This window comes from Sinohyriopsis cumingii, chromosome 3 (assembly GCF_028554795.1).
Source record: "Sinohyriopsis cumingii isolate HCF-2022 chromosome 3, ASM2855479v2, whole genome shotgun sequence".
Classification (NCBI taxonomy): Eukaryota; Metazoa; Mollusca; class Bivalvia; order Unionida; family Unionidae; genus Sinohyriopsis; species Sinohyriopsis cumingii.
In genome coordinates, this window is record NC_142963.1 from 38,506,893 (window position 1) to 38,532,569 (window position 25,677).

Below are 25,677 nucleotides of genomic sequence, written 5' to 3' on the forward strand. Positions count from 1 at the left end.
GTCTGTCTGTCTGTCTGTCTCTCTCTCTCTCTCTCTCTCACACACACACACACATATTAGTCATCGGATATTGAACTTCATTTTCTTAAAATAAATAAACAGTATAATTTCGACACTGGTCTCGCTGAACAATTTCTAAATAGTTTAAAAGCTCGTTTGCTGCACGTGCAGCTGCTAAAATTAACTGTATCTCCTACGGGAAAAACCCATGTAATTGTGGACTTCATCTACTTGGCCTATCAAACAGGCTCATGTGACTTCGTGTGTTGCAAAATGGTTGTCAGTTTGGAATCACTGATTATCTACGTTGCCTTAATCGCAAATGGTAAGGATTTTTATACTCTATCAATTCATTTCTTAAATATTATGCAGTGTTACTTAATTAGCATTAATCAGGCGATCAGCTTAACAAATTGTAATTAACTCCAGTGTATAGTTATATATCTGATGTTTAGGTTGTGGTACAAATATTATCAAAGTGGGGCGGATCGGGGTTTTAATACACATATCAGTGTATACGTGTACATGAAAATTTGTGCCGCTCGAAGTAAAGTAATAAAGTAAAATTATCTTAGGCGAGTACGGACAGGGTGAAAGATGCATTTATTGGTAATAACCTAACCGATTTTACCATTTTAATCTCTCGTTCTCTCTCTCTCTCTCTCTCTCTCTCTCTCTCTCTCTCAGAACATTGGATTTCGCCTGAATTTTAGTAAAACGGCTTTCACACAGTTAGCAAGCAATAACTTGTTACACGATCACCATTTCTAGACTAAATGCCCCGGAATCAGCTCTACAGCTGAAAGATATAAACTGTCGTGAAGAAGACAGCACCATATCCTGACAAGATTTCACGTTATGTGCCTATGCTGTAACATTTAATCTTTGTATCCTCGTACATATACAAACCGCATACGAAAAATAATGTAGTGAGGTGAGTTCGTTGTACAGATAATATGCACCTGTTGTACAGTAAGTAGGGTACATGAGTGAGTAAACCTATGCGCGTTATGATATTTCATTACAGCTAAAGCATGCACAGTGGATAACTTTGTTGTTGTTGTTGTTGTGGGGTTTAACGCCATTTCGCAGCACATGATAGGCTATGTATGGCGGCCAGTATTAATGGTGGAGGAAGAACCCGTGAAAAACCCGGGAAGAACCACCGACCCACGAGAAGCTACTGGCAAGCTTTCTCCACATTGGCCGAATCCTAGACTCGAACCCACGCAGACAGAGGTGAGATGGCAGTGATCTGTAACGGAGAGCGCTTTAGACCACTCGGCCACTCGGGGCCCCCGGATAACTGTAAATCAGAAAGCATGGCCCATTCTATATTACATTAAAACACATTACAAACATAATTTTTTAATTTGGTCCATTCAAACCCCCCCCCCCTTGCCTTAGAAAGAGCCTACAAATCTGTTTGAATTGATGAAATGAAAGCATAAAACGAAACGACATAATTATTTACATTACCAGGGATACACAATATAAAAATACTAGTCACGATCTATTGCAATGTACAACCTACTCAGATATCCCTCCCGTATCCTTTCAGACCTTCTGATTTCGATTGTTGTTGTTGTAAGGTTTAACGCCATTCTTTCAGCACAAGATAGGCTATACGTGGTGGTCAGTATATAAATGGTGGAGGAAGAACCCTGGAAAACCCCTGAGAGAACCACCGACCCACGAGAAGCTACTGGCAAGCTTTCTCACATACCTACATTGGCCGATTCCGAGACTCGAACCCACGCAGACAGAGGTAAGATGGCAGTGATCCGTAACGGAGAGCGCTTTAGACCAATCGGCAAGCAAACAACCTGTTAGTTCCAGCCAACGAAAAGAACTGCAAACCACTGGCCACAGTTTTCATAGTATCAGTGTGACGCGTAATAAATCTTGCAAGAAACCTGTTAGACTCTGTTCACCAAATGAGCAGTCAACAGCATTGTATCTGGAAATGCATGCTTCAAATTAAACTAAAGAGGAAATTTAAGAATCTACCAAACTTTTCACAGAATCTGACGATCCTATCAAGCTCTTTTCAATGATACCGCACCAGGGAAACCTTCTTGAAGTCCAGTACTTCCACTATTTCCATGTGTCTGATACCATAATACAGTTAAATTGCGGAGTTTTACAGGCGTATACCAATGAAGTCAATCTCATGATTCAATAAAGTGACCAAATAGCTGCTTGGCTTAATCGTGCCTTTTTAAAAGAAAGCTATAGATTCAATTTAAAGAAGAAAAAATGGAAAATAATACAGCAATAAAATACTATAAAGGTAACTGGAATAGTGTCCATTCTCATCGATAAAAAATACTTTGCAAAATTAGGCTTAACATTTTTTAACATCAATGATTCTGGTCATCATTTTACATTTATTTTACTCGAAATTGCAGAAGATACCATCCTTAAGTCCTCATCCAACTCTAAAAGAATCCAAAAATCATGGTTCACAAAAGACTGTAAAGAAGCCATTTGACAATGCCGAGAAGCAGTGAGAACATTTAACAGCATCCAGCGTCCGAAATTGCATGTAGCTGACGTTAAAGCTCGCCGTTTGATTAAAGAATGTAAAAGAGCATCATGGAGAAAATATGTTTCTCTTTTAAACCCTCGTTCCGCTATAAAAAAAAAGTATGGGATACTAACCGTAAAATAAATAGTACGGGGAAGAACATCTTAAATAATAAACAACAAAAACTTCAATTCCAAATATGACATAGCTAATGTACTTGCTGATAGTTTTTCTAAATTATTAAGTTTTGGAAACACCTCCAGAACCATCATTAATCTCTCTTTTGGAAATTTTTAGTGATTTATGTACCACTGGTAGTATCCCAAACATTTGGAAAGAGGCTGTGATAGTAACCGTTCCCAAACCCATTAAGGATAGTACAGATCCTACCAATTACCGTCCCATTGCTTTAACACGCTGTGTGTGTAAAAGGAAGGAACGAATTATCAATGCTCGGCTGGTTTGGTACTTGGAGACTAATAATTTAATATCTCCTTAACAGAATGGCTTCCGATATGGCCATTGTACCAATAATCATCTGGTTAGACCTAACACATTTCCTCGCGATGCTTTTATCAAGAAAGAACATTCAGTAGTTGTCTTCTGTTTGGAAAATTCCAATGATGCAACATGGAAGTACGGAAAAATGAATATCCTGCATCATCTGGGTCTAAAAGACCCTCTGCCTGCCTTTATATCGAACTTTGTCTCAAATAGAAATTAAGGTATGAGTGGCTTCCTTCCTACAGATACATCCGTAGGGAGGAGGAGGTCAAAGCAAGAAGTAGAATTGGTCACACTTATATAACCCACTTCTACATGCTAAAAGGCGAAGACCCAACTGAGCGCGTTTATTGCAATGATCCATTCACTGTTTAGCACTTTATGACAGATTGATTCGATCTCCAACCTACATGTGATCATTACTACGATATTCATCACATGAAGGAACGTTCTGATACAGTAAATATGTCTTACAGTAAACATGTTTTACATTTTAAATTTCTTGAAAGAAGTAAACATCTGTTCTAATAATTAACTTTTGTCTATAACCTTTAGTATTGCAAACACGGACTGATGTGAAGATCAGAATGTCTTTTTTCGGTTAGACAGATCTTTAGAATATCGAAACATAACAATGGCTCTACTGTGTACGGAACAGCGTCAGTCTTATCTGGATATGCTTAATCCGATAATCAGCCAGGGACTTGGACTCTATCTTCGTGCATTTGGGCTTTTGACTTCAGAAAGCCTCTATTTTGAGGCAAATGAACTAGCACTATACATCAGCTGATTGAACTGGTTCTGCATTATGCTGCCAAAGTACCTTCACCTCCATTGAACCGTTTAGGGTGTAACATTTTGGCCTAGTTAACAATCCTTGTACGTTCAGAAACGAAACTTCATTCCATCTAACGGCATATGAATTCGTCTTCACTTAGAAACAGCAAAAATAAATATTTGAAATATTTCAAAATTCTATATTTCCCAAAATGTCCCAAGTACTATTTAACAATTGCAAAATCAAAAATAGTCATAAGTCATTGTACTTTGTATACTGACGGTTAGAAAGTTGGAAACGAACCTGGAGCTTCCATTATTCTATAAACAACATAGCTAAACGGTGCGGATTAACTATTCAGTTACTTTTGATTCTGAACTTAGAAACTTCTAGACAGGATATGTTCACTGCGTGACAGATTCTTTTCTTCAGAAAATAGCAATTCTGACTTAGATCAAGTAGAGGGTTGCATAATCTTGTTTATCTAAATATTGCTAATTCTCGCCTGATCATCTTCAAGCAGTTTAAATCTTGTTGTTTGTGTTCAGGATTAAAAAAAATAATTTGTGTGGATCTATAAGTTGAAATTATTATTCACTGGAAATACAAAGTGTTCATGAATACTATTCTTGGACGGATGCATTAATTTCGAATTATAGTGAATTCAGAAAAGGATATTTTAAATTGTATTGTTGTGATACATCAAAATTAGTCTAAGACCATAGAGTCATAACAGAAAATTTGGGTCTCGTCTGGGACACTGTTTTTTCTAAAATATTTAAGAAAACTTTTTTTTTGAGCGTTAAATTCACTTTGTTTTGAAATTTTCTAAGTCCCATGTATTTTAATTTCACATATTTGAGAAATTAATTGCAAAAACAACAACCTTTCACAATGTCATCTAAAGTGGTGAACTTTATTTTAAATCTTGCCCAGGAAGTGTTATAATCCATGATACAGGATGACTTATTCCAGCTTACCATACAATATGATCTATATGAGGCGAAGACTTCTTTAACGAAGAAATAAGATTTATAGTTTGGTCCAATATTTGATGGAAACGATTTAAAAAACAAAATTAAAGTAGTTACGGTTTGATTACAAGTATCTATCGGGCTCTTGAATGAAAGTAATATAATTCAAATTCAAACACACAAAGAAAGATTTAGCTTTAGAAAGAGAAAGAAAAGAGGCAAATGAAATGGAAGAAAGAGAAAAGAGAGAGATACAACATACAGTTACATAAAGCAGAAAAAAACCCACAGTTGCAGAAAGAGGAGAGAGGCAAATGCAACTCCATAGAGAAGAGAAGTGGAGTTGCAGAAAGAGGAAGAGAGAACGAAAGAGAAGATAGAACAGTGCAAATGTAAAATGAAAAGGTTGAGACGGAAATGGCGATCCAGAAAGAAAGAAAAGGAATAAACGAAAATACACATGCAGCTAGAAAGAGAAAGGGAATTCAAATTTAGATTAAAAGAAATTAAACTGGGAAGTGGAATACACCTCATTTTACATAAAAGTTCAGTTTGTGATGTTACCGGAATATTTAGGTTAGTATCACATTTAAAGAGAAAGAAGTAGATAAATAGTTTCCTGATTTTGAAAAACAATTGCTGAAATTTTGGAACGGCAAAGGGAGCATTGGACTCTATTTTTACAATGTGTACTTACTGGCAAAGCTTGTGAAGTCTACACTTCACTGTCAGTACAACAAAGTGCTGGTTACGATGCGGTTAAGGATTATTTTTTGAAGGGTTATGAGTTGGTACCTGAGGCATATCGACAAAGGTTTACGAATGGTTAAAAATAAACTAGACAGACCCATGTTGACGTTTGCAACCTGAGAAAGAATAACTGTTTGATAGATGATGCTCAGCCAAGAAAGATTGTCAACGCTACGATATGCTCATACAACTCATATCAACTGAAGAGTTCAAGAATTGCTTCCACACTGACGTCAAGACCCATCGTGATGAGGAAAAGGTCGAAACTTTAAAAAATACTGCTCGCACAGCTGACGATTGTTCCTTGACTTCCAAATTTCTTTTGTCAGTAAGTCTTCTACTCAGCAGTTTATTTGGTAAAGAGCCATTTTTGTCTTTTATAAGCACTTCCAAATATCAATCTGGCACAAACATTAGGAATCAAGGTTTTTTAAAGCCTGATCAGAAATAACTATCTCTTACTACGTGCACGTTTTGCAAAAAGAAAGGGCATGCTATTTCTGATTGCTACAGATCAAAAGTTAAGCAATGGAGTCAAGACATTCCTATTCTAAATGCTCTTAAGAGGTCAAGGTCACGGTTATGTATTGAAAGCAACACATTTGTTCGATCAAGCAAACCCTTGTCTGATTGTATTATGGAGAATTATGAACCATCCATGTCGAAATGTTCTATGTTATATATTGATGATTCTGCCAACCCTATCTTTATCAAACTTTTAAGGAACACAGGAGCTTCTCAGGGACTTTTATTGTCTAGTACGTTGCCTTTTTCTGAGAAGTCTTCTTCTAATGAAAGTGTTCTTTTTCAGAGCGTCGAGTGCGGCTTTGTTAATGCTCCTCACCTCTCCATTGTGTAAATTTGTCATCAGACTAGTCTCAGGACCCTTGATAGTCGGAACAGTCTCGTCTTTATAATTTATTACTAAACAATGATCTAGCTGGAGAAAAGGTTGTGGTTAATCCACTTGTAACTGACAAGTCTTGCTTGGATCAGAAAGTCAATCCTATTGAAAATTAAACCCACGGTTTATAGCCAGCTTGTGCAGTTAATAGAGCTATGGCAAAGAATGCTCTAGCTTACACTTTTAATCGTCAGGCTTTTTAATAGGTCACTTTTGTTCCTGATAGTGATCAGTCAAGGTCTTAATCACCGTGATCCTCTTTTTACTATCCATTCTCTTCATTCTAATCAGGGTAACCAACGACAATCATTCATTGTCAAACAGAAAAATATACTGCGATCTCCTGTTTGTTTCAGACGGCTATTAGCAAAACTGAAGCCACACAAGTACATGTTTATTATTTTGTTAAAATGGCATCCTTATGAGGAAATGGAGAACACCTGAGGTACCCGCTCGTGACGAGCGTATACTGAGCTATCAAACTTTGTTCTCAATTCGTATAGATTGGACGCTTTTAATTTAACCCATTAAACTCTTTTAGCTAGTTATTTTGGGGTCAATAAAACGTATCACAAGAGCTTGAATAATTTGTATTGGCAGAAAATTGAAAGCGATGTTTATAAATACTGTAGATTTTGTCACACTTGTCAAGTGGTAGGAAAACCAAATCAGAACATATCTAAAGCTCGCATGCACCCTATTCCTGCATTTGACAAAGCATTTAACATAATAATTGTAGACTGTGTCGATAATCACCCAAGTTCAAGTCACACAACTAATACGTACTGACCATAATGTGTTCGTCCACAAGATTTTCAGTGACAATTCCTTCTAGCTTTGCTAACGATATTTTAAATACAATCTGGCTTTTCCAAATCTGTCCAATGTGATCAAGGTTAAATATTTTGTCTGGAATTTTCCAGTACGTTATTCAGCAATGTAAGACTTATGCCTAACTCTCTGAAAATCAAAGAGCTTTAGAAAGATCTCATCAAAGTTTGAAAAACATAACTTGGTCATATTGTTTTGATTCGGAAAAGATCGGGACGAAAGTGTTCATTTACTGTTGTTAGCTGTTAGGGAATCAGTTAAAAGATAATTAGGATTTTAGTCCTTTTGAACTAGGCTTTGGACATACTGTCCGTGAACCATTGAAGATATTTAAAAAGAGACTTCTTTAAAACAAAGATCCGAAACGTAATCTTCTTGACTATGATTCTAATTTTAAATATAAGTTGTTAAAGGCTTGGGAAGTTGCAAAAACTAATCGTCACTCTACTCAGTCAAAACTGAAATTAATGTATGATAAAATACAAAGGAAAGGAATGTTCAGCCTGGTGATCAAGTTCTGGCTCTCTCACCCATACCAAAATATCCTCTTCAGGCTAAGTTGTATGGACCTTATACAGTTGAGAGGAAAGAGAGTGATTAAAATTGTATCATTAATACTCCTTGCAAATTAAATCATGGAAAAACAGGCAAACTGAACACAATCAAGCCTTTCACAACTTGAAATCAGAAACATAGTCAAGAAGATTTATAATGACTATGGTGTAACCAGTCTTCAGAATTCAGAAATAATGAATAAACTGGGCCAGAAACTTCTACATCTTCAGCAACAAGAAAAGAATGAACTAAAGGAACTGTTACTTGAATATGAGCACTTGTTTCCAGATGTTCCTACAAGAACAAATAAAGTCTACCATGACGTTGAGATTGAAAATTCCACACTTATGAAACAGTATCGGTATAGGGTGAACCTTCTTAAACAGGAATGTTTGAAGAAAGAAATTCAGTATAGATAATGGTAATGCATCGTTACATCATCTACAACGACATCTGGGAAGATCATTTTGGAGACCATTCGGAAATTCTTTGATATATTTAGTGATGCAAATATGACAATTAATTTGTCCAAAAGTGAGTTTTGCCGTACTTGTCTTTCATTTCTAAGACATATCTTGGGACACGTCATGTTAAAGGTATAGAAGTTACGGTCAAAAATATATCTGACTTCCCTGAATGGACACAGGCAGGGAATATCATCTGGCCGAGGTTCATCCTTGGACGTTTAGAGTGAATGTAATTTGTATAGTTTAAAGATGATCTATTATCTATTATTATTATTTTATAAAATTTTCACACAATTTTAATACCTCTACATTATATATTTTTTGTAGTACTCTAATATGTACGTTTATTTGGAAAGGTTTATATTTCTATATTCTTTTTGTAGTTCTTTATATTTGAATATTTAGGACTTAACTTTTAATCGGCAATATATAGTACTGACATGCGGTTAAACATAAGTACTAATACATGTACTCGGCATTTACAGCGTTGTAACTATAAAATAGTATTAACATGTAACACTTCTGTATTACAGCGCCGTTTGCCGCTTGTTTTAAGGTTTACGGTGATGCGGATATTCCTAATTGCAGTCAGATGGTTCCAGATCTGGATATCGATACAGCAATATTGACGATTGTGCCACGTACATTTTCCGATTTAATTCTTGTGAAATTACAATCAGAAGAATGCAACACGGTAAGCTATCGCCATAATGCTGTTGCTTAATGTAGCTGCTGTGGAAGGGCTTCTAAGAAGAACGACTTCTACTAATTCCCTCCAACCGCCTGTCAGTATATCGTATGATACGCCACTTTCCTTCGTATCAAGAAGAAATAGATTTTTGCCCCAATTCAACACATTTATCCACCGATCACCTGCAGCTTTTATTTGATACTGTTCTGTATTTTATGTTGCTGCTGGGTGAGCAAATTAAATTAGGGAAAATATAATTTTAGGAACAGGCAGTGATACAGAGGACGCAATCAAGATTTTTTAATTCTTCTATGTCTTATGCTTTGTTAATTTTTGTTGTTTGGTGGCTTGTCCTAATGATAATATGTATGTCAGTATTTTGTCCTCGCCCTTGTCCAAAATGAAGTTAATGCTGTACCTAAACAATGACATATATTTTGTAAACAACATAACACAAAGCTAATATTTCTGTATGAGAATAAATTAAATTTTCATATCATTATTTATAGTAAACATGTTTACATCTTTTTGAGTTGAAGATACGTTCTTGATTCTGACCGTATAAACTTCTAGAATGGAAATTTCATATTAGTCGACAGAGTTTTTTTCAGAAGATATTAATTGCGAATCCTGTCAAGTAGAGGGGTATTTAATCGTGTTTAGATTAGAATTATTCATTCTTGCCTTAAAATCTGAAATAGAAAGAGTTTTATTATTGAGTTCAGTTTTTAATTGGTTGGATTTATTCATTTAAATTATTATTCACTGGAATTACAGAGTGCTCAATAATATTCTTTAACTCAAACATTAATTTGAAATTATAGTGAATTCAGACAAAGACATTTTGGATTATATTATCGTGATACATCAAAAGACTGTTAGCACATCGCCACACTCCAGACCATCGCCACATTAGTACATTAGAGAGTAGAGGCACATCAACTGAATCAATATCGGAATTTATTTGGAATACCACTGGAATTCAATTGGAACTTCATACATTTGGACTTGTGATAGAACTTGTAATACTTATATGGATTTAATTCATAGTATTGTAAGTTCTGTTTTAAATTTTTACTTTGTATTCTAGGGGAAAAACGTATTTGTTGTATCTTACAAAACTATTGTTTTTCTCTCTTTATTTAGTTTAAATACCACAGAGTCGTAACATAGACGTCAGTGATAAATGTCAAAAAGCTCTGAATACGTGTCGGACCAAAAGACATTGGGGATCATATCGGAATGTCATGCTCTGGTTATTCTGGCGTCTAATAACATCTAAGCCTGACTTGCCTTGATGGCATACGGGTCACCTTGTGTATCTTACTTGGAGATTCTCGATCCAATACACAGACAATTACTTCCGGGAGCAGTTAGAATTTCACCTTTAGAAATCTCTTTGTTGAGGCTAATGAATCATATTCTATGATGTTGATTGCCTAGTGACCTAGTCACATTCTTATTTGGGGTAAAGCTAGGGCAGATTATGTTGTCATGCAGTCAGCCGTCCTCAAATGGAAAATTCCATATAATGGTTTAAAATACATGAATCTGCGTGTTCTATATACTTGGCAGACTAAGAGAAACTAAAACTTTACAAAACATGCTTCGGAACAGCAAATTCTCCAAGGTAGTGGCATCTCTTAGAGAGAACGAATAGCAGAGTGGAGGCGGTAGTGTGCTGATCACATATAGAACACACACACACACACACACACACACACACACACACACACGTGTGTGTGTGCGTCTGTGTGTGTGTGTGTGTGTGACTTCTGTATACCTCATTTTACTACAACGGATTTTCTTTCAGATGAATTAAAAAATTTTAAGCCCATATACCACCTAATACATTCCAGGACTTTTGTGAGAGAATGCGATCTAGACAGCAAATCTTAATCTTAAATTTTAAAGATGTTTTATTTTCTTTCATTTCCATTTTATTGTATGTACCTGACATAGAATGTTAGAGTCGTCACTAAATTTTCTTTACTAAGTAGGAATGATACTTACTATCGTATATTTACTATTATATCCAATTTACTATAGTATAATTACTATTATATCCAACGTTTGGTGTTGTAACGTACGTAATAGAAGCCTCGAGATTCGAGAAAATATGTCTGGAACAGAATATATGTGGACCTTGAACAATTACGAGCAATGCATATGATTAAATTCTGTTTTACCATTATGCACAGTGTGATTTATTGAACTCATTCTGGATGAACACTACCGAGAGCACCTGTTCGTTCCTGGTGGATACCAAGTGGCGCATGCGAGTTGCGATTGACAAGGCGTCTAATAGCATTTCCGCATATAAGTACACTAAGTGTAGGTGAGTAACTATTATATTACAATGTCTACTAAAATTTCATTGTGAATATACACAATTATAAATAGCAGAAATCGAATAATTGGCACTCCACAAAAAATTGGACAGCCATTTCTGTTTAATTCATGAAATGTAATATAATTCCATATTATTGAATATGTGGCTATATTTGATACTTATTGCAAAATTAAGGAAATTTTTGTATTTCAATAAGCCATTTAGATCTTGAGCACAAATACAATGTTTAATTTGTAAAGCTAATACAGACAACAGTTAAAACTTAGACAAACAAACATACATACATACATACATAGAGAGAGAGACATACAGACAGATAGAGACAGACAGAGACTTAGTATTATCGTGCAGATTAGAGAACTTTTAAACGTTACTCCCGACTGAGACTAGAACTGGGGGGGGGGGTCTGTTGGTTATGGCACCCATTGCCTGGCTTGCACACATCAACTGCCATATCCTCCAGACGAAGGACAAAAGATAATAGAAGTCTTTACTGGTAAAACAATACTCTATAAGATTATATTGTACACAAGCTTTGTATATTTTTTTAAATCTAGGTCAGTAATTTTTACCATTTTTTTAATTATTAAAGATCATTATAATAATGCATGGCATTCTGCCAACTTCACCAAATATAAACTCATTTTTGCACATTGTTTTACAAAGAGTAATTTCTTAATGAACTGTAAATGTGTCCTTTCAATGGTGTTAGCCTTTGCAAATCAACAAACGTTTGCTTCCTTATTTAGTATGTGAATTGTACATTGGTCAAATCAGATTAAAAAGTTGTTTTTATAAAGATCATTGAATTGGTAAAAAGGGTGTACCAACATACAGTCTGCTTTCTGACCAAACAGTGTTTTGAGCTTATGAAATTGAGCCACCCATTGCAAAACATTACCTAAATGGTTATGTATTACCACAGTCTCTATCTTTTTTCTATCAAACAATAATTTACAATTTCTAGGAATTCTTCCACTTTCCTAAATATCATTAGTTTCGTTATTAAGGTATTTACCGATAATTTCCATCATTCATTGTAGTTTGGAAGTTTTTGCAAATCATTCGCAAAGTAAAAAACAAATTTCAAGAACTCCAGCACACGTTAATAAAAGTTATTTTTTAATACCTGTTTCTGTTCCATTAATATCATTAGATCAGAATCCATCTTCTACGTCATTTTTACATTTTGCAAATTAAAATGATAAAGACATTTACCTTGACGTACACCTAAGAAGAATGCAAAGTCTTCATTAAATATATTCTGAGACTACTTTTGACTTTATATCTGCATACATGTTTTGGATAATATTTAACATTTTTCACGATTACCTTGTTTGACGAATTTACACCATACATTATATCATGCAGTGCAATCAAAGTCTTTGTAAAGTCAAAGAATCCACATTGTAATACCTTACCACTATTCATCATGTGTATAAAAACCACGTAGAAGGAACATATTATATTATATATTATTTCCAGTCCACACATTCTTCCTCAAACATAACTGCCATTCTATGTTACCATATTATACATCTGTCCAGTTCGTCAGTTAAACAGTCAAATTAATATTGCTTTGAATAGTTTTCTAACTGAACTCACTTGGGCAATAACTCTGTCTTATTTATCTGTAATATCCATCTGACCGTAGTTTTAGAAAACAACCTGCATTAAAACAGTACTAAATAATGGAGAGTAGCATACGAAATAATTAGCACCCATTGTGTTAACGTTCATACTCATGTGGTCATTTTCACTGCTATTTCCAAATTCAGATACAGTAAGGTCATCACACTCATTTCTTTTTCTTTCAAACGAATAGCGGTTCAATTATCAAAATCATGGAAGATCAAATCGGTTTCGAAATCACACGAGTATCTCTTTAAAACAGAAACAATATGTCAAGTAACTGTTCTGTTTTAATTTGAAGGGGAAACATTTTCCGAAAGTGCATTCTAATAGATTGTCGTATGAATAGAAAATCATTAAAAACGACAATAGTATGTAAAAATACAAAAATAACGATACATTAACAGTACATTTTTGATCCTATATTAATCCACATATTTTTTACAGCTGTAAACATGTATAGGAGACTTGAATGCGTACAGTATCTATCGGAAAATAAAGTCCATCCTTTACAAATGTCTGCACGATGGCCTTGTTTCAGAAAATTATGTTAATAACGAAACCTATGAAAAATGAAATCAAAATCTCAGCATTCATGCACCTGTTTATAAAAATAACGTGATCAAAACTTGAAGAAACAAAACGAATTTCTATCACAATCCCGTTTCCTCCAACTAACACAAGGTATACATAAAGATATATGAAAAACATGTACGCACAGATGAATGTGTCTAGAGGGACATGTGCTTAATAAGGACGACATGTAATCCCCTTCTTTTAATCCAACTATAACATGAAACCAATAAATAAACGACATCCGCATATATAGTACAAATCATTTAGTCCACTGGGTGTCCTCTACAGGCAGGTTTCCTTGCTATTGATCACAAGAGGAATCGAATTTTTCCTCTATTTACCAGTGAATATGATCTATCACGGCATTTCCAAGAAGGCGGGAGCTATACTTTGATACTTACTTTAAATGGAGATACTGTAGAGTGTGAACCACTTCTCCTTGACAACGATCCTTCCGACAGCAATATTCGTAAGTTTTGGTCAATGTCATTAGAAATTTAAAAAGTCAAATAGAGATAATATCAGAATACATGTTTGCACCAATAAAGTGGATTTAGGAGCAATTGTCATTATACCGTGGATAACAACTATATTCATATCAAGAATGACTTTCTATTTCTTTAAAACAGTTTTGTTTTAAGTCTTTGTTCCATTGTTTATTCAACCTCAATGAAATCAGGATTTCAGACATAACGGAGATATACCGGACACAGATGTTCTGTCAATCTTTCATCTGTCATCTGTAAGAAAGTGAAAAGGTCATTCAAAACATTTCGTGTCTAATGATAACTTTATTGTCCATGTGGTCAAAAATGCTGGTAATGAAATATTTTGACAACTATAATATCGTTTCTATATGTCTAATGTCCTCATGAATGTTGTATGTGCATCTGCTCCCCTTTTTCATTCTAACATTACAGCTATTTACGTGGCTATTGGGGTGTTTGTTGGACTTGCAGTAGGATGGACACTAGGACAGCAGCTTGTGGTGTAAGTGTTTCAGCAGTCACATTAAATTATTAACCAATAGTGGAAAGAAAAAAAACTAAATAAAAATAAAAATGGAAACTCAAATGCATGGGCTCAGACGATTGCTACTTTGATACAAGCTGCTGCCAATGTCTTTGGGCCAAATGATTCCACAAATCCAACGATCAACAATTGTGTAATCAGGTGTCTCCGCTTATACAGAATATACCCTTAGATCTAATACAGTTATACCATTTATTTATTATAGGGCTTCGTGTATAGAACCTGAATTGTTTAATTACCATACGAATATTAGATTCCTCAGAGTTTATTTGTCTTAAAACCCTGCCGCTGCTTATGTTTTAATGACTGCAATCATGGAACCTGATTTTCATGCACCCCGACCCAATTATTTCATCGTATAACCGGCTGACAATTTTAAAATGAAATCATTCAAATGAACAAATGAATTCTTTTTGAATATATATATATATATATATATATATATATATATATATATATATATATATATATATATGTATGTATGTATAATGCGGGACCGCAGTGAAATTTAATGCGACTGCATAACCTTTTCGAGCAAAATTAAATAAAAACATAAATAAGTTCTAATTCCAATGCCCCCTAAAAGTTATATACTAATTTATTGAATTTTGTTTTAGTTGGGCTCAAGCAGAGTAAGATTTATGGAAGGCAGATTGAACAAAACTATTAGTAAGTGATACATCGCGGCGTCACCAGTACATGCATGCGAGCGCTGTGCCTCCGTGCACGTTATTTGCAGCCAAAGGGAAACTTTAAGTGCATCAAAATCTCCTTTTGTTTTGTTCTGCTTCAAATTATCTTTTCATTTCTTCCGCAATAATATTTCTTTTCAACTGTTTATGAAATGTTTGTCGTTGCTGTAGACGACAGAAATGTGTATTTTCAACACAATGTTTTATTAAACTTGTAGTTTTGTTCGATCGCAGAAAAAACAATCCTATTGCAGTCTTGGGGATTTAGAATAAGCCAGATGCGCCCTCCAAACTTTCGTAACTGAGGATTAAATGGAGCGACATGCATGCCGTGGATTGAATCTCATGTCGGTGGCGTAGACGATTATGGTTAATAGGTAGCAGTGGAGAGATCAGTTGTTGCCACATTGATGCAACACACAACTTTGGCATCAGATTCAACTAAACGGGCGGTCAGAACGGCTTGGTCTGAAAAATAGGTTTGTCAAGCCTATCTTAAGGGGTTATGATAAAGACAGATTAATTTTCAGTGGTATCCATACTTTCACGTGTTACCATCCCCCTTTGATCTTGAACTTACATATATTATCCTCACCATCTCGTCGATATGGGCTTTTTAGTATTTGTTTCGATCGTTGGTAATAAGCCGTTTTGATACATAATATGTTATCATGCAAATCTTTTGTAGCGCTATATATCCGTACAGTGATGATGTGCCGTAACATCATCATCCAACCACGCAACCAATAATGTCCACTTCCATGTTTTAAGCGTCAAAAGTACGGTCACCAGGAAGACAAAATATCTAAAAACCTTGTGTGCGGCCGATGCGGTGAATCTTCACGTCAGCAACCATAATGTAAAGCCACCCCACATTATATAAACTTCAGAAAAGAGCATATCACTAACTCAAATGAAAAAGGAACCTGAAAACGGGAAGGAAATCAAAAGGGTCGAAATACATCTCATACATTGCCTATCCAGAGACCAGAAAGATGGTATAATCTAGAAGCTCCCTACATGGACCAACCTTCTTAACTATAGTAAAGACCAGTCTGAAGATAACAAAAAGATGAACATACTCAAACAAGTCTACCGATGCATCAATATCTTAAAATATTCCACATCATAAGCCTCAGAAAACACTCCACAAGACAGTATTTGATAATTCCTCAACACAAAAATAACCAGACAAGAAAAATAAACTCAACCCTAAATGTCAGCAGAAGGGGTTTGATTTCCTTAGGTTCGGCGACTTTGAGGACATCGATGCAGAAGAATCTGCTCCGTGTCATCAAAGCGCCTATAGACCTACGAACAAAAATTTAACCCTGTACTTCCTCCTGATAAATAAGCATATAGTTCTCCTTCGTGAAAGGTCTAACCTAATTACTACACCATCTCTACCTTTAGTTCAAAATGAAGAACACCATCGTACAAATGGAATTGACGAGGTCTTCAAACCAACTTTATGATATTCTTCTCCGTTTAAGTGAACACAGTCCTGCGGTGTTGTGTCTGCAGGAAATCTTTTTAAAAGATACAGATATCATCATATCTAAAAATTACTTCGTTTTCACCACGTACTCTCAGAATGTTGACAGGGCCTCAGCGGGAAGCTTCCATTATTGTGCACTATGGGGTCACTCATGATGCACTTTAAACACAAATTTACCAGCCGTTCACCGCCATTTAACTATTCAGAAAATTTTCGAAGGGTAAAATGTCAGAACGAGAAGATAATTTAAAATTAACATCAATCAATTAAGAAAGTTATTATCAATCGTTTGCACTTTTGGAACTTACGGAAGCTTTAAACAAGGTCGATGTTAAGTCTGCTGAGCTATACAAAATACATTACCAGTTCTTGAAACACCTACCGGAACCATCAACGATCTCTCTTTCGGAAGGTTTCAATGATTTATGGACTACTAATAATATTCCAAATATTTGAAAGATGCTATGGTAATGTCTGTTACCAAACTCCGTACGGCAGGGGCAAGAAGGTGGACGATTTCATGACAAAACAGCACCAAGTCACCGACGTACCTGCATCCGGGAACGGGTCCATATATGTGCATAAATCTATCAATTTGTACACCATTTCTGCTTTTGGATTATGACAGATTATTGATGACACCCAACAGCAGCGACCACTCTCCAGTTTCTTTAAAATATTCACTCTTTATTGATGAACCAATTTCGCAGAGGAAATTAAAGAAAGGTAACAGGACAAATGTTGAAACGAAACTATTTTCAAAGCTAGACTTAACAAAGATACGTTTTATAAATCGCAATGATCCTCCTCAACATTGTACACCCATATTACTTATGATTGTAAAATAATCAATCCGTAAGTTCACATTAAACTGTAGAAGAACCAAACAACAATGGTTTACTGGTAATTGTAAGGAATTCGACAACGCCGAGAAGTACTGAGCAAATTTAACAATCATCGAAGACGAAAATTTAATTAGGTAGGTATCACATATTCCTGGCTAATGCACGCTGCACAATTAAAGAATGTAAGAGAACATCTCGGAAAAACTGTTTCTACCTTAAACTCTTCTTCTTGTATAAAGAAAGTATGGGACACAATCCGAAAAGAATGGTAAGAACGAGTAACTCTTCTGACAACTAAAACTTAACAATATAAGCCTCAACTCCAATCATGAGGCAGCAAATGTATTCGTCGACAGTGTTTCTAAAAAATTGTTATCGTCTCATTATTCACAGAATGTCGAAAACTTACAAATTGGAAAGAGAACATATATTTCAAATTTCACATCAAATAATTCTGAAAGTTATAATCAGCGTTTTTTTTCTTCTCACGTTTGGAACTTGCGGAAGCTCTGAACATGGCTCATGATACATCCACCTGGTCTGACGAGATGCGTTACCAATTTTTTAAATACCTACCAGAACTCTCACTACATGCTGTTTTGGAAATTTTCAATAATTTATGGAAGAATGTTTATGTACCAAAATTTTGGAAAGTGGCTACAGTAATACATGTTCCAAAAAATACACGAATAGTACAGATCCTATGAATTACAGTCTCATCGCTTTGACAACCTGTGTTGGTAAAAGTCTGGAACGAATGATCAATGCAAGGCTCGTGGAGTATTTCGAGAGTAAAATGTAATTTCTCCATTACAAAGTGGCTTTGTGATATAGATGTAGTAACAACAATCATATGGTTAGACTAGAAACATTCATCCACAATACTTTATCAAGAAGGAACATTTGATAGCTGGTTTCTTCGACTTCATAATCGCCTATGATAAAACACGGAATCATGAACTATCTGCATGATCCAGGTCTAGAAGGCTGCCTACACAACTTTGTGTCTAAATTTCTTTCTGATGAAGAATTAAAAGTATGAGTAGGCTCGGCCCTCTCTGATATGCATTAACAAGAGATTAGTGTGCTTCAAGGCAATATCTTATCCGTTACACTTTTTAACATCAAAATTAATAACATCTCAAAGTGTTTGACTCTTTGTGTGCATCGCTGTCTATACGTTGATGATTTCCTAATATGTAATCGATTCAAAGATATGCGTAAAATTGAAAGACAATTGCAACAAAATATAAGCAAGAGTTAAAATTTGGCCAATGACAATAGCTTCATATTCTCAAAAACGAGAACACCATGAATGTATTTCTGTCAGCAAAGAAGACACCATAACGATTCTAAGCTCGCGCTGGACGGAACACCTACTATGATTTTCAAGGAAACAAAGGTTTCAGGTATTATCGTCGACAGAAAATTCAACATCTTTCCACACATTAAGCGGCGGAAAGCTAAATGCTTGAAAGACCTGACCTACGCAAAGTAGTAGCGCACACTGACTGGGGTTCTTATAGAATGAGCGTTCTCAATCTATATAGAACCCTTATCAGTTCCAAACTGGACTAAGGAAATGTTGTTTATGGTTCAGCAAGAAAATCATGTTTAAAGATGCTTTACCCGATTCACCAACAAGCAATACCACTAGGTCTGGGAACATTTAGGACATCACCATTTGAAAGCATTTTTGCTGATGCGAATGAGCCACCTCCATCGCACCACAGAGAAATATTATCTGTAACATAATATACCGTATAATTAAAGAAGGCGGACTTGGCCAAGTTTGAAACACTTTATACAACTAAACTAAACCTTCTTAAACGTCGATGATGCTATTCAACATTGTACAACTAATTTAATCGAGATTACAGAACATTCCATTCCTAACCTAAGTTCTCGCGTAACTCTAACGAACCCCAAAACGGTGGATCTGTAAAGAAATCATAAGAGGCAATGATAAAATTTAACAATCTTCCGAAAATTTAAGTAGGTCAGCACCATACAAAATGTCAAAGAGCATCATTGAAAAAAATTGTTTCTACTTTAAACTCTCATTCCTCTGTAAAGAAAGTATAGGACTCCATCCGCAAAATAAATAGTTGGTAAAAAATATTTCCAACATTTAAAATTAAACAATAAAAATTCCAAGCGCCACATAGCAAATGTATTTGCTGATAGTTTTTTCTAAAAAATTGATAATTATTCAGCAGAAAACTAAAAGGTCGAAAAGAAAAGATATATTTAAAATTCACATCCAAAAATCCTGAAAGTTATAATCAACCATTTTCACGTTTGGATCATATCAACAGTTGAACAAGGCCCATGATAATTTCGATGGGCGGAAATACGTTACCTGTTCTGAGACACCTACCAGCACCATCGTTTGAAAAATTTCAATGATTCATGAACCACTGGCAATATACATATAATTTTGGAAAGAAACTACAAGTGGCACCTATTCCCAAACCAGGCTGGGATAGCAAAGTCCTTACCTACTACCGTCCCATTGCTTTGACAAGCCGTGTGTGTAAAGCGATGGAACGAATGATCAATGCAAAACTTGTTTGGTACATGAAGACTAATAATTTAATGTCTCCTTAAAATGTAGCTTCCGATAGGGTCGTTGCACTAGTGACATCTGGTTAGGACTGAAACATTTATTCACGGTGCTTTTATCAAGAAAGAATATTGAGTAGCTGTTGTCGATTTTGAAAAGGCTTATGACACAACATGGAAATGCGGAATAATGAAACACCTGTACGATCTGGGTCTCGAAGGCCGCCTGCCAGCTTTTATATAGAACCTTTTCTCAAATAGAGAACTCAAGGTAATAGTAGGCTCCACCCTCTCTGACATGTACGAGCATGAGATGGGTGCACCTCAGGGCAGAATTGTCTCTGTATCGCTTTTCAGCATGAAAATTAATACCAATTGTTTGCCTTCTCGTGGGATTGCTCCTTATATGTTAATGACTTACCAATGTGTTATGGATCGAAGCACATTCATACAATTGAAGGACAACTGCAGCAAAATATAAACAAGATTCAAAACTGGGCCAATGCCAACGGTTTCAATTTCTCAAATTTAAAAACACTATGCATGCATTTCTGTCAGCTACGAAGAGGTCACGATGATCCTAAAATCACGTTGGATGGAACAAAGTTACTGATGAAACAATGTTTTAGTTATTATCTTCGATATAAAATTCAGCTGTATTCGACACATATAGAACTTAATAAATAAATGCTTCAAAGTTCTCGATTTACTCAAGGTAGTCAAAAAGTCGTTCTCAACCTATATAGAACCTTTATTCGATCCAAACTGGACTATGGTTGCCTTGTTTATGGTTCAGCTAGAATGTTATATTTAAACATGCTTGACCAGCCGTTTGGCTGAGGCGAATGAGTCACCACGTTCACATTGTAGAGAAATACTTTACAATATGCCCTAAAATTTAGATCCAGCGTTTGAACCCTGCTTTTTCGATTGTATTCCAACCCAAACGCAAAATGTTATACCAAGACATCAAATGCAGTACAAATTTTTGGCATTAGAATATCCCCCCCCCCCTTCACTGTCAATACAAACATTGACCCCTTCCGAAAATCAAAAACAAAGAAAATAAACATCCGTTTCAGAAAAACACCCATCTGGCTACTTAAACAACCTAAAGTACTATTTTAGCTTCACGGTGGAAAAACCTAAGACTAGTCATTCCATTTTGCATAACTCTTCTAAGGAACTCCGTACCGAATATAAGAACTACAAAAGATTTTGCAATGACGGATCGAAGGATGAGGAAAAAGCTGATGCAGCTTCATTACTGGAAATCACACTACAGAAGTTTGCTTGCTAGATGGTGCATCGATATTTGCAGCCGAAATCAGGGCAATCGACCTTGTCCTGAAATATATCGATTGAAATATATCAATGTTTAAAACTATTTTCAATAGGAAAACCAATTGCTGAATAACGACCTCATTAAACATACCGAGCTGGGTGCATATCACAGTATCATACACTGTTTCTTGACCAGTCATACTGGTATCAAAGGTAATTAAAAATCAGAACGCACTGACAATTTTGCCCTCTCTCTGCAACCATCTGATTTCAAAATACCGTACACTGATTTTAAGCCTGGAATCAAAACACTCTCATTAAATAAGTGGTAGGCTTCATGGAATAATGCCGCCAACGAGCTCCGTGTGGTGAAACCCTCGTTAGGCGAATGACCCCCCCCCCCCAATCCTTAGTAAGGAAGAGGTGGCCATTGTACGAATTAGAATCAGCCATATTTATATGACCCACTCCTACATAATAAAGGATGAAGACCCAACTGACTGAATAACTTGCAACTAACCATTTACTGTAATGCACTTTCTGATAGACTGTCTCGATCTCCAACCTACACGCGGTCGTTATTACAATGTTCAGCAAATGAAGAAGATTTTTGATACAGTATGCGTACATTGTATTTCTTGAAGGAAGTTAACATTTTTTAAATAAACATTTAACTGGTACGCAATCCTGTTTCCTCTGGGTATTTTTAACCAACATTCGTACTGTTAATCACCCTTCTTAATTACACGTTACCCACACTACTTCACATCTCCCCTTGATCTGGAACCTTCATATATTTTCGCCGTATCATCGTTATTTTGTGTAACATTTGCATCCACCGTTGATCGCGAACCTTAATAAATTGTCCCCATATCATCATTGTATTATCTACTTTGTCGGTGTTTGATAATATACCTTTTTATTACAAACTATTGTATCGTATAACCGCTTTTATGACGCTATGTAGTTTCACATTGCTGATGCACCGTAAAGTCCACAATCAATCAATTCGAAACCCTGAATTTACGAGAGAGAGAGAGAGAGAGAGAGAGAGAGAGAATTTGTTTACGTCTTCAATTATTTTTTTTTTAGCTCAATGCCCACTCTTGCGAAAAGAGTATGCGGTCGTATTATTATGGTCCTGCATTTTAAACTTCTTTTAGAATCCGTGAGCCTTATTTGCTGAATTTGAAAGATATCTTTCGTAATATAGTTCAGTCTAAAGCACGCTTGCTGTAATTGTTGCCCAAACTGAGGCATACAGGAATATTTTAATCTCCTTAAATAGCAGAGAATATTCCAAAATAAGATACTATGGACATGTGGACTATATTTTAACCTTTTTTTCAAAAGGTGTGATTACTCTGTTACAGTGCTGGAAACCTTAGATATTCGTCCATCAATTGCATGGAATTTTTTTTTTATAAAGGAACTAATGAAATGTCATCTGGAGCAGAATATTTCCGTCAATGCGGACAAACATTTACTTGTAAAACTCTGTGTCCCCCAGGGTGTTCGAATAATGTAAGTTTCTCTCTGAGAGAAGAAAAAAAGCGTTACATTTGTATAATGTCTTAAGCATACCGTTCCATCACTCGTTTAAATAGTAAGATTATTGAACTGTTTACTAGTATTTAGACACTAGCATAAAGACAATAAGTTATAAAATAGTTATATAGAACTAAAATTGTATTTCTCTTTCAACAGATCTACATGGGCATTGCGAATAAGATACAGATATCTAACGTCATCCACATTATTGGGACCCGTAAGTAACAATGATACGTGTTTGTTTCACTTTCCTTACCTTAATAACAATAACACGAGTCAATGTTGCATTTGAAAATGTGTACATAATATTTATCCAGTTGGAGAATTTACTCTTTTGTTTTTTCGTCACTAAATTTAAACTTAACTTCTTCACGCCATTTCCAAGCTTTTGGCGACGTTAGGAATTTATTATTTTCCAATCTGAATCAAATTTGTATTCTCTCTTGTGAGAAATAGCTAAATACTAGTAAATACATTAATTAATACTACATCAACTTTGACGATTTATGTATCACATTTTGCTTTCATAAGATATTTGACGCCAGCGAATTATCAGACGTTATTGTTCTTTAAAATCTGAATTTTATTTAATAAACATTGAGTGTCGTGTCTCATAAAAATATTCGTCTTAAAAATTATATTATATTAGGTTAATCTAAGACAACTTTCTCTATAAATTTAACTGAAAGCATATTACAGTACGCATAATTCTTATATAGGCTTATCATATGTTACTTCTAATATGGATTGTCTTTGGCAATAGGAACTTGGTGCGTCAGCTCCTTCCATTTCGGAGGACAGAGAGTCGCCGCCCAAGAGAGAGAGACTGAAGTCATTGGATACTTTTCGGGGGTAGGAAAGATGCACATAGAGCAACCAGTGGAGTAATGCACATTTTATATCGAAAATCTGTCCTTGTTTTCAGATGTTCAAATTATAAAGTTTCATTGGTCGCCCGTTTCTATGGGTACCCCAGTTGTCAGAGTACGTTTGACCGATGTCCTATTTGGATGGGTACGTCGGTTTCCAGAGTACTTTAGATAAAATCATTCTCAGATCAAACCAAGAGTTGCTTACAATAACTAATGTTCTTGTCAGTTTTCTATCTGTACATTACTTTCACCATTTCTTAGATTCGATCATTGATAAATAAGTTATGAAGTCTTTAGTGTAAAATTCATTTGATTATCTTGAATAGTTGAGCCATTTTGCGATTAATTTACGGTGTGTGCAGGCATTAAGCAAACATTACTGAAACATAACCTGATATTGCAAACATAATGCCTACAAAGAGAAAACGGTAACCTTTGGCCTTGTTATTGGTATATTGTTATTGGTATATTGTTATTGGTATATTCTTATTGGTATATTGTTAAGTCTGTACGCTTCATGTACACCTGTGTCTAGTTGTCTACATTGATAGCGAGCAAAAATGCAGCAGCCATAAACTAGGCAGCACACATTGGGTCTATAACATCTATAGGTTTACAACAATTCGGATAATTGTATCAATATACAAATTATTAGTGCTAGTTTCTCAGCATTACATTAAAAAAATCTGTTCGATAACATTAATATTGATCCCGCGATCTAAATAGCATAAACGTTGGAAATGCAATGAAAAGTTTCGAATTACTCTGCAATTGTTAAATCATTTTGGATTAAAATTATCGTGATAAAGATGTGAGATGTCTAAGATAATAAAAAAGACTATCTGCTTTTATGAAAATTTCAGGCACTTGTATTTAAGTAAATCTTTGTCCATTAGATAATTTGATGGCCAAAGCAACATATTTAACAGAAAATTAGCTATAGTTGGTCATCCTTTCTTACTGAATTTGCCGCCATTCTAGGCCATCTTCATTTCAACACGTGAAATTGTTTCTAATGCTATTTCATGTCTTGTAGAATTTCAATCGTGATAATGATATTCGTGAATTACGGAGGGGGAGGATACTGGTTCTTTAACCATTCGCCTTGGAACGGATTAACCGTGGCCGACCTTGTCTTTCCCTGGTAAGTCGGAATGTGAGAGGACTTCGTGAGCTTTTCAAAAATAGATAACAGCTCGTATGTATTTCCAAAGTGTCAGAAAAAACAACAAATCTATAGACTTTGGAGAATGTTTTTAAGCTGCTGTTTTGTCGTAACCGTTCATTTATATTTCATTCAGCAAGAAAATAAATGTACAACAGAAGAGTTAAATTAATAGTAGAGCAAGGTGGATAATTCCATATTGTTTTGAATAAATGAGGAATTGTCAATAACTAAAATGAAGCAAAACTATGTCAAACTTATTATTTAGCACTTTATTTTAAATAGTTGGCACTACTAATTTTTATACTATTTGTACTCCTTTATCTGTTATGTTATACACATTTTACTGAATTTTACTTCTTTACGTTTATATTCTAACTTGTATTTAATTTTATATTTTTCGATGGGTTTAACTTCCTAAATATTTGCTTAATTCATTTTCACATTTTTTAAACTTAAATATTTGTTGACAGTACATAGCCACGTTTGTGCTGAGGTACCGTAAAATACTTCTACATAAATGTTACATACTAGGCCGATAAATCAATTCCACACCTATATTGATTTTGACAGGCGGTTTAGAGACTATTCAGCAAAACTTACAAAAATCTGCAGACAGTCTTGTCTG

General features: G+C 35.2%; 1 protein-coding gene across 1 annotated transcript in view; it reads left to right on the plus strand.

Annotated features, from left to right (window-relative positions):
* The first annotated feature begins 232 nt into the window (after positions 1–232).
* Positions 233–25,677, plus strand: part of LOC149802720 (heparan-alpha-glucosaminide N-acetyltransferase-like) — a 68,904-nt gene continuing 43,459 nt past the window's right edge. The window contains exons 1-8 of the mRNA XM_089952132.1: positions 233–325; positions 8,827–8,987; positions 11,186–11,322; positions 13,890–14,014; positions 14,466–14,535; positions 23,169–23,229; positions 23,776–23,864; positions 24,921–25,028. Of these exons, the coding sequence (XP_089808258.1) occupies positions 274–325; positions 8,827–8,987; positions 11,186–11,322; positions 13,890–14,014; positions 14,466–14,535; positions 23,169–23,229; positions 23,776–23,864; positions 24,921–25,028 (803 nt within the window). The 5' untranslated portion in view covers positions 233–273. The remainder of the gene's footprint in view (positions 326–8,826; positions 8,988–11,185; positions 11,323–13,889; positions 14,015–14,465; positions 14,536–23,168; positions 23,230–23,775; positions 23,865–24,920; positions 25,029–25,677) is intronic.